The sequence below is a fragment of the Chiroxiphia lanceolata genome, chromosome 19, assembly GCF_009829145.1.
Source record: "Chiroxiphia lanceolata isolate bChiLan1 chromosome 19, bChiLan1.pri, whole genome shotgun sequence".
Taxonomy (NCBI): Eukaryota; Metazoa; Chordata; class Aves; order Passeriformes; family Pipridae; genus Chiroxiphia; species Chiroxiphia lanceolata.
The window spans coordinates 6155206-6164697 of NC_045655.1; the positions used below are offsets into that span (position 1 = coordinate 6155206).

The window sequence follows — 9492 nt, forward strand, 5'->3', positions numbered from 1 at the left end:
CTGGCCATGATCTGATACCTTCTAGAAGACAATCCTTGAGCACACAAGAGGGTTTACACTGGAGTTTTCTTAGGGTTTCGATTTTTAGGCTTTGGGTTTTTTCTTTTTCGTTTTTTGGATTTGTGTGTTCTGACTTTCCCTCTGTCTGTCTGTCTGTCTATCTATCTATCTATCTATCTATCATCTATCTATCTATCTCTATCCCTCTATATCTATATACCCCTTTTCTGGGTATATAGATAGGATTCACTGTCTGTTTCCCAGTCTACTGCCTGTCCCAAGATGTGTTTTTGTGGCTGGAGGGCAGAAGAAGAACTCAGCCCTTGGCTGGAAACTCTGCCATCCCCACACTTGCAGCCTGGAGATGCCTCAGGTTAGCCAGGGATCCTTGCAGAGCTTGTGCTGTCCCCAGAGCATTTTGGTTTACCCCAATATGATTGTTTGTGGTTGGATGTTGTGGTTCCAGCTGACCTACTACCCTGGAGCAGTTGATTGGGATTATTGCTTCTACCAGTGCTGCTTGGGCTGTCTGGGAGTTCTCCATACACACATCCTGAGTTTATTTAGCCCCAGAAGTGCCCCTACAGTCCCTGTCCAGGGCAATAGAGCAGTTCAAAGTCTGCCCTGCTTGACCCAGTGCACCCATCCCTGGGGACCTGGGGCCTGGCACCAGGAAGAGCACGTAGGAGGAAACCTGGTGTGCCCCCCAGGGAAGAGAGTAGGTGATTAAAAGTGTTTTCTTCCCCTGTGTGAGCTCAGCAGCTTGGGCTCAGACAATGTGTTGGGCTGTACGTGGGACTGACGTCTGTGCACCGTTTGCGTCTCTTTTCTGACTTAATTTCAGCTGTGGGAGCCACAGAATAATAAGGCTTTTGTTTTATGAAAGGTGAAGTTTCTAGAGAGAGATTTTATCTTTACCAGATCAATGGTAAAAATAGAACCAGGCCTTTCCAGAGCCAGTGGGGCTGGGAGAGACCTCTGGGCTGGTCACGGGAAGAATTGTCCCACCCGGAGATGCTGGATCGGTGCAACCCTCCGGGGGCAGGGGGAACTGGGGTTTACCCCCTCTTCTACCCACCCCAGGGAAAGGCTGCTGGCAGGCAGGTACACTGGTGTCAGACCAGCCAGAGGCACTGGTCCCTGCTGGTTTGGTGATTGGGGTTTGGAGGGGAAGGTGGTTTGAAACGCGTCAGCTTGGGCTGTCAGGTGGAAAATTGCACCACTCCGTTTCAAGTACCATGATTTCCATTTATTGTTTTCTCTCTGGCAGATGAACACACGTCTGTAGGAGAGGGCTTGATGACTACTGCCACCTCTGCAGTGTTTTTTGTTGGAATGATAAACTCTGATGGAACAATAAACCCTTTATTGGAACAGTTAAAGCCTCATGTCTCAGGGTGCAGACAGAGCTCAGTTGTGCCATTTTGGCATCACCCTCCTGACCTGGCAGCGTGGGTTTTCTGAGGCTCTTCTTGGATGCTGGGTACAGCAGAGGGGCCATTTCAACTTTCTGCAGCCCAGGATTCCTGCTCTGAAAGCCCCCTCAATCATACAGTGGTTCATGGAGGGCTGCAGGTACCCGGGAACCTGTGTCAGGGCCCCAGGGTCTGGGTGCTGGGCTGTGCTCACAGCCTCAAAGCACACACAGGCTTGAGGGTGCAGCACCAGCATCCCTTCAGGGCATGGGAGATCAAATTGGCCATGGCATTGCATTGCTTTCTGTGTTGTAGGGTCCCTTCGGGAGTTCAGTGTTACAGTGAAAATCAATAAATAACTGTGCGTACAAAAATGTTCATATTTTTTAAAAAATCATTATCTATTAAAAAAAAAAAAAGAGAGAGAGAAAAAAAAATCTCTTTATCATCCCCCAGACTGTATTGCCCACATCATCTTTATGATTATTGAGCCCTGATTCAGGAAAGCTGAGAAAGAAAGTGTGCTAGAGCAATCCCATATCAGGGCCAGCCCAGGACCACACACAGAGCTCTCCTTAAGAAGAGGAGGCTGCAGTGATGCCTCCCTGGAGAGGAAGGAAAACAGCAGGGACTGGTACAGGGAAGGGTCAAGAGGGCCCATATCCACGGGCGATACAGAGAGGAAAGATTAAAATGATTCCCAAAGCCTTTGGTGGTCACCAGTTTGTTTTTCACATCTCTGCAGGGGAGTGGTTTCCGACTGGCCGTACCAGAAGATGAAGTGCTTTCCCTTTCTGTGCCTTCCAGGCCTGTGTCAGCCTCTCGTACCCTCTGGATCTCTGTGCACAGGCAGGATCTAACTGCCCAAGAGTGATGAGCACCCCTCTGGAGAGTTCATCAGTGGCATGGAGTGAACAGGCTTTACAAAGGAAGGTGAGTCTCTGCATGAACCAAGGTTAATCATCATGATCCTGCTTTGGACACCTTCCTTTTTTTATCTGTTTTAAGAACTTCAGACACACACAGGCACATCCACACACAAGTAGCAAAAATAAAATCTGGACTATGTTTGGATGATCTTCACTGACAGTTCATAAATGCCCCAACACTGCTGGAGACCCCTCGGGACATCTGGGCAGTCTCCCAGCCCTGGGGTAGGAAGAAGGTGGGTTGCTTGAGGAGGATCTCGCCTTCCTTGTGAGGGAGTTCTTTAGGACACAATGTAGACCTCCAGCAAACTGGCCACTGCGTGCATTCGGTAGAAGATTCCAAAGGGCAGGCAAATGTCCACGATGGCCGGCCACATGGAATCGCCATAGAAGTTCAGTTCTGTGTCATTGTCAAACTGTGGCCGGGCACCAAACGCTGGCATGATCCAGAGCTGTTGGAGGAAACGGGAATAACACCACGGTGAGAAATGTGTGAGGCACAGCAAAGCACCTGAAACCACAGCTACCCAGGGGCAGGAAAGAAGTGACCTTCTGAGCACAGGGCCTGGGCCAGGAGCCAGTCTCTGCATTAAGATCAAGTACAGTCTAGTGCTGTACCCTAAGACCAGTTTTGATTCACACTCAGAGACAGGCTTGGATCACAGGCTGAAGCACTCACTGGGTAAGAACTTGAGTGTGTAGTGTGTTAGCATGGACCTGGCCTGTGCCAGCTCCGTGGATGGAACAAATGTGGGAAAGGCTGAGCTGGGACCAGCTTGGTCTCTTCAGGCCAGGATGTCTGGCTCAGAAGCCCAGCCAGCATGTGTGCCTGCTTGCATGGGGGTTGTCAGCTCATCCTCTGTGAGTTTCTTTGTGAAATCAGCATGAGGACAGGATGTGACTGACTAGCTGGGGACTTAGTGTCTAGAGAAATAATATGCTTGGCTTCTTTGGAGATGCAGCTGTAATCCTACATTCCTTTGGCAGGAAACTGCAGTCCCCTGACTGCTTATGAAACCCCAGCTGGAGTTGTCAGTGACCAGTTTCTCTTCACAGCAACTGGGATCAGTGGCTGGGCTCCTAAGCCTGAGTGTTAAGAAGAGATGTGCTGCCATTCCTCAGGAAAACCAAGATTTCACCCCAGGTATTTGTCATTTTACATCCTTTCTCTGGGGGTGAAGGGAAGGACTTAACGTATTTTATTGCTTTCAATAAGCTATTCTACATATCCATTGATACATAGTAAAAATACTGAAACTGATTCTTCTCTTGTACCCACCTCTTGTGTCTGACATTCCAGCAATAACTAACAGGTCTATTGGTGTAGCCTAAAACGTCTTAACTTCAGGGGAGTTGCTCTTTTTTTTTAGGGGACAAAGGAATGATGACTTATAAATATAACTAAGTGTGCTCTCTGTACAGCAGAGGCACAGAAAGGACTGTTTTTCCATGAGGCACGTCCTTTCCTTCACAGACACTTCTCCCTTGTGCTTGCTCCCCTCTCCCTCCCCCCTACAAACCCTTCTCTCTGCATGTACTCACTATGACATTGCTCAGTAGGAGGAACATGGAGATCTCCCTCAAGAACTTCCTCCTCCAGTTCATCTCCCTGGGGGCGGTGAGGGACCGCACGAGCTCAGAAGGACACACGGCTTCAGTGCCAGAGGCAGCGCCAGGGGCCAAGGTGCTGCCCGTGTCGGGCACTCGGAGGGACACTGCGTTGATGTTGACAAAGGTGAGCCCGTAGAGATCCTTCTGGTGGGAGTCATGCTTGTAGTCTTCCTTGGGGGGCTGCCGGTGGAGGCCTTCGATGATGAAGATGTTCTGGAAGGTGTGCTGGGCGATCATCAGGAGGGCGTAGGTGAGGTTGAGCGCGCTGATAGCGTCCCTTGGTGTGCTGGCCACGATGGCCACAATGGAGTAGTAGGAAATGGCGTATTGCCCCAGGGCTGCCCCCATCAGCAGGGCCACGTCCAGGGTCCTAGTGGGGTTCTTGTGCCGGTCCATGTCCCTCTTGTCAAAGCGGTAGATGACAGAGCCACCGATGCAGACGAGGGACATCAGGCTCAGACAAACGATGTTGAAGATGTAGTACATGGTGAGTGCTTGGCTCTTCTTGCTGGATTCAGTGTTGGAGTTTACCTGCACCTCATAAAGAATGAGGACTCCCAGACCACTCACCAGAAGGACGAGGCCCAACATGATGCCTACAAAGAAGGTCCTTCGGAAGAGCCTGAACTTCAGGCGTTGAATGTGGTGGGAGTGGTGGTCTATGAAGCGTCCAACGTTCTTCCACATGACATAGACCATGGCAGAGGCAAAGAGACTGTACTCAATGTTAAAGGGGTACAGCCAAAAGTAGCCGTTCTTGAAGATCTGGCAGATTTGGCTGTTGCAATTGCATTGGTCAACTGAGCTACTTCTCATTCCCACTGAAACAAGATAAAAGCAGACAGATGCAGTGGAATTAAAACAAGGAGGCAACACTCATTAGCAGCCCTGAAGAGCTGGATGCTCAGGGTCAGTGAAAAACAAGATCAATGACAAAAGAATATTGTGACCACTTTGAAAACAAGGACACTTCAACCTCAGCTTTCTGGTGCCCATGTTCTTTTTTAAGAATTTAATTGGCAGGTTAAATCTCCCTTTTTTCCCCCTTCCCTTCTTCATTGGCACCCCATTTGTACAGTGTCTTCCATCTTTCTGACTCCTCTGTGATACAGGTTAAGAAGTGAACATCCAGACCTGGCTTTTAACATACCAGCTCTGCCAAAGGCACCTCCAGCTCTAGACAGACCCTCCAAAAAGGGATAAAACCTGACTTGCTGAACAATTCTACCTCACTGGCTCCCTCCCTGGACCAGATGACTTCACAAATGGCCGGATTACCTCTCAGGAACCACCTGAAGAGTTCCTCTGTCATATTTTTCTTCAGCTTTGAATGTGCTTTGTGAACAGACTCGTCTGTCACTGCTGACATCCACACTGCCAGGTTTGTAGTCAGCGTCAGCATCAAGCCACACCTGCAGAAGGAGGAGAAGGTTCCTGAGATTAAAGCAGTGGCTCTAGGCCATGTTGCTCCCATCCTGACCCTTGCTTTGCTGCCCTCACTCTCCTCTCTTCCTACTTTTTATCCATGAGAATTTGCAAAGCCTGGTTCCTGTTGCTGGTTTTAGAAGAGCTTCTCAATAGTGAATTAATAGATCTGGATTGGTCTCCAATCTTGCAAAAGTGGACTAGATCTTATTTTGCCTGAGGCTTGCCCACTGAATCATTATCTTTTCCAGGGCAGCAAAAGTCAGCTATGAATAACTTTATTTAATGATAATTATTTATTTAATCTGCTTTGAGTAATGCTTGTATTCTTGAACTGAATCCCAACCCTGATATATCCACAGGTCATTAACCTCAACTGTTTGAGCTGGGATCTAAGGCCAGCTGGAACCACTGATCAGGTTTAGTTTTGGGCAGCATTAACAGAGATGAGATCATCTCCTTTTTGCATTTTAGCTGTGTGAGAGAGAAAGTTTGTGGTGGCTCAGATCTCCTGGGCCAGTGGGGTTCAAAGAGCAGCAGTGCTCACCTGGTAACATTCAGGTGCACGTGGATGCAGTCTTTGGCAGAGACCCACAGGAAGTACGTCTGGCAGGGGCAAGAAAAGGAGTTATTTCCAACAAAACAAGAAAGCAAAGCACATCATCCTGAGAAAGGAGCCTCTTTTGCTTGTGTCCATCTGGGTCCAGCCTAGGAGCCCATAATCCTGGCAATTTGCTGAATGTTCTTTCTTTGCTCCCACTGCCATTGTTTGCCCATGGCCACTCCCTGTTCCTGTCTAAATTGTCCCTGTCTGACCTCTTCCCTCCTTGGCACTGTCCCAGAGCAGGTGATCCTCTGTGCAGGACCTCAAACTGCAAGGCAACCCCTGCCCTGACTGTCCTTCTCTTCCTCTATTCTTCATGGAAAAGGAGACCTGGCTGGATGGGGGCTGCTTAGAGTTTGTGTCAAGCCAGAATGTCACAGGACGGGAACAAATTTAAATCAATGCCTTAAAGTGAGTTTTGCCAGGGAGGGAGAAGATGTGGGCTGGGTGGGGCTGAGTTAAGCCTCTGCATTTGCTGTGGGGGCAGTTGAACTATGTTCATGAGATCAGAGCTCTTCCACTGGTGCCTGTGTCTCTCTACCCCTCCCCGAGACTGAGCAGAACCATCTCACCTGGACGACCACGAATATTGCCTGGACGATGGGGTAGATGATTTTGATTGCAGACAGGCAGCTGTAGAAGCTCGAGTAATATCCTATCTTGAACACATCCATGACAAGGCTGAAAATGGCAAATAGAATCAGGCCTCCTGTTGAGGAACAAAAATATCTGTGGTTGGACAGATGTGTGAACACATGGTCTAATGCAGATAGATGAGAGGAAGATGAGGAACTGTTGTCATGGAGGAGTTTTGCTTCTACCACTGTTTCTCCTTTCCCAGCACCCGAATTATCATGGCACCAACAGAATTGTACAATAATTTTGGCTGGAATGGATTTTCAATCAACCCTGTACTCTGGGGTTAACAGCTCTAGCAAAAGCTGAGAAGGATCTTAGGCTGGGAAGGATCCTGGTGTAAATTACCAAGAGCCCTTGTGGATACGGGGAGACCTGGCAGTGAATCCAGTGGAGGGAGCAGGAGCTGACCTGAAGCAGGGCATGGTGCCATGCCCCAGAGCAGGAGGAGGCTGTGCCCACATGGTTGCTGCTTCCCTTGTAATAACTGATGCTCCCATGAACTCTCCAGCCTGTACCTCCCCTCCAACCCCAGCCCCTGAGAGCTCCTACCTCTCAGCCAGATGGGCCCAGCGTGGGAGTCCTTGCACAGGATGGCACCTGGGCACCGGGAGGTGCCAGCGAGGTAGAAGATGATCCATATGATGACTATTAGCATCATGACAGTCAGCAGGAAGAACACATCGTAGTCGTGCACGGCGATCTTCTCAAAGGCCCCGCTGCTCACCAGCGTGCAGGCCAGCAGGGCCAAGTGCACGGCCAGCAGGATGGAGAACATGCGGCCACCCTTTTTCCACACTTCCTTGGAGGCAGGAGTGGAGGGGGCCTGGTGGCTGAAAGATGCTATTTGGCTCAAAGCCAGGCTGGCTTTGTCGTCCTTGTGTCCGCAGCCCATGCTGGAGTTGGGGTGTCCGGTCTCGCTGTCCTTCCGCCTGGGCTCTTCGGTCATGGTTCAGCCAATGCTCTGTCTGAGGGTCAATGCTGTTGGGAGGAGAGTCCCATGAATGAGAGGTGCCACTTCATTTGGAACAGTCCAGGGCTGGACCAAAGCAGGACACGTGATGAGGAGGAGAGGACGTATCAGAGGAACAGGGAAAGCTGAGACGGGGACTGCAAGACAAGGGATGAGCTCATTCTCAACCTTTCCTTTCCTGGTTGCCTGAAGGCTGCTGTTGCTTAAGATGCTTTTGCTCGGGGAGATCCCAGGTCAGTTTAGCAAATCGTTTCTAATTGGTCACATATCACATTTACGTGTTTATTGATGCAAGATACTGGAAAAGCACCAAAAAGTGCTCACGGGATCAAATATCCTGGGGCAACTGGCCAGTGTGGTTTTGATTTCTAAATGCCAAATACTAGACATTCCAAGAAGTTGTTATACTTCCGGGCTGAAGAACAGGCCAAGAAAAAGGTAAGAAACCCCAGAATCTTTGGACCATCACGTCATAATTTTTACCAGTTCCTGCAAGAAGAGTGTGAGCTCTCTCTGCTGTCACACCCCCTAAAGCCCCTTGCCCTTGCCAAGTTTGGAAGTTCATTGATTCTCAATGAAAAGCCTGAAACAAAGCCATTTCACCAACCTGTTTTGCTGCCTGGGATCCAAATCTCTGCTCTTGCCAGGCTGAGATGTTTCCCTGTAGCTGCAGCTTGGTCAGTCGAAGAATTTATACCCGTTGGGATGTCTCCGTGATTTATACCATGTCTGGAGCTGACAGCAGGGCTTCGTGGGCTTCTCAGAGAAACTCATGTGATGCATTTTGTGCAATAGCTGATTTTGGGGAAGCTGGACAAAGACGAGGAGATAAGGGTTATTTACCCAATGAGAGCATGAGTTGACAACACTGCTAAGCATGGCATGGACCGCTCGGTCGCAGGGTCAGGGTCACCAGAGAGCAAAGCCACCCCATCAAACCCATCTCCCTGCATCCACGAGATCTCTTCCCTTGAGAGAAGATGGTTTAGATGACGAACTTATCTTTGCTGATGATGCGGTGCTTGGCTTTCTGCTTAACTGAGCACAATAAATATTATGCCTCACCCTGTCCTGTTCAAATCAATCTACTCTAGGCCTGGAGCGTTTTTTGAGGAAAAAGGAAGAAATTTGCATTTGCATATGTTCAGTGCCAAGGGTTATATAATCCTTTCCCACTCATGATGGCAACAATGAGGAAGGCTGAGCACTAGAGCAGGGCAGGATTTGGGGACTGTAATTTGTGTTCTTCGACTTTGCTGACGCACTGCCTTTGATTTTTCAGGGTGGGACCACCTTTCTCTGGCCCTTTCTCAGGAGCTTAACTCCTCTCCTTCCAAGAAGGAAGTCATGTTATAAACCACAGTGCAGATGGGATTCAAGCTTTTGCCAGGTGAGGTGAGAGCTTCTGCTCAGGGTCTCTTTCTCCCCAGCTTTTGTTTCATGGAGGAGATGGGGGGACCCAGGGCAGTTCTCAGTGGATGGGGAGGAGTTTTAATCCCTGAAAATGCCTCTTTTGGAGATGTCCCTACCGCTTTCCCCCTCTAGGGCCCAGCACAGAGGCTGTATGCTGTGTGTTTTCCCAGTCCTGTTCCCGCCTGCTCACCACCGCGCTCCTTTGAGCACTGCAGGGACAGCACCAAACTGAGCTGCGTGGGATGGTGAAGGAGAGCTCAGGATCAGATCTCCATGAATCCCTCCCGTGCTGCCACCAGCCGGCTGCCACCAGCACTGGGTCTGCCCTGCTGATTCTTAGGGCTTCCTTTCGGGATGAGTGGTTGAACTTTCCTCAGTCTGTAGCCTCTCCCAGGGGAAGCCCAGGCCTCCCTGAAGTAAAACTGAGTGGATAATGATGTTTTGCAGAAGGCAGAGGTTCGGAGGCCCCTCGGGCTAAACGCACTG

General features: G+C 49.6%; 1 protein-coding gene across 1 annotated transcript; it reads right to left on the bottom strand.

Annotated features, from left to right (window-relative positions):
* Positions 1-2447: 2447 nt before the first annotated feature.
* On the bottom strand, positions 2448-8303 carry OTOP2 (otopetrin 2). Its single transcript, XM_032706753.1, has 7 exons — positions 8201-8303; positions 7173-7601; positions 6557-6693; positions 5928-5986; positions 5234-5367; positions 3887-4776; positions 2448-2796 (listed from the first exon to the last, which is right to left on the bottom strand). Exons 2-7 carry the CDS (start codon positions 7567-7569, stop codon positions 2626-2628), a joined length of 1788 nt encoding a protein of 595 aa, XP_032562644.1. The 5' UTR covers positions 7570-7601; positions 8201-8303; the 3' UTR covers positions 2448-2625.
* Positions 8304-9492: the final 1189 nt, after the last annotated feature.

Excerpts from the sequence above, each read along its gene's own strand:
- OTOP2 (XM_032706753.1), bottom strand. The coding sequence starts at position 7,569 with ATGACCGAAGAGCCCAGGCGGAAGGACAGCGAGACCGGACACCCCAAC. Across the intron at positions 5,987-6,556 it reads CAATATTCGTGGTCGTCCAG|ACGTACTTCCTGTGGGTCTC; the intron begins GTGAGATGGTTC and ends TGCCCCTGCCAG. Across the intron at positions 2,797-3,886 it reads TCCTACTGAGCAATGTCATA|CTCTGGATCATGCCAGCGTT; the intron begins GTGAGTACATGC and ends TTCCTCCAACAG.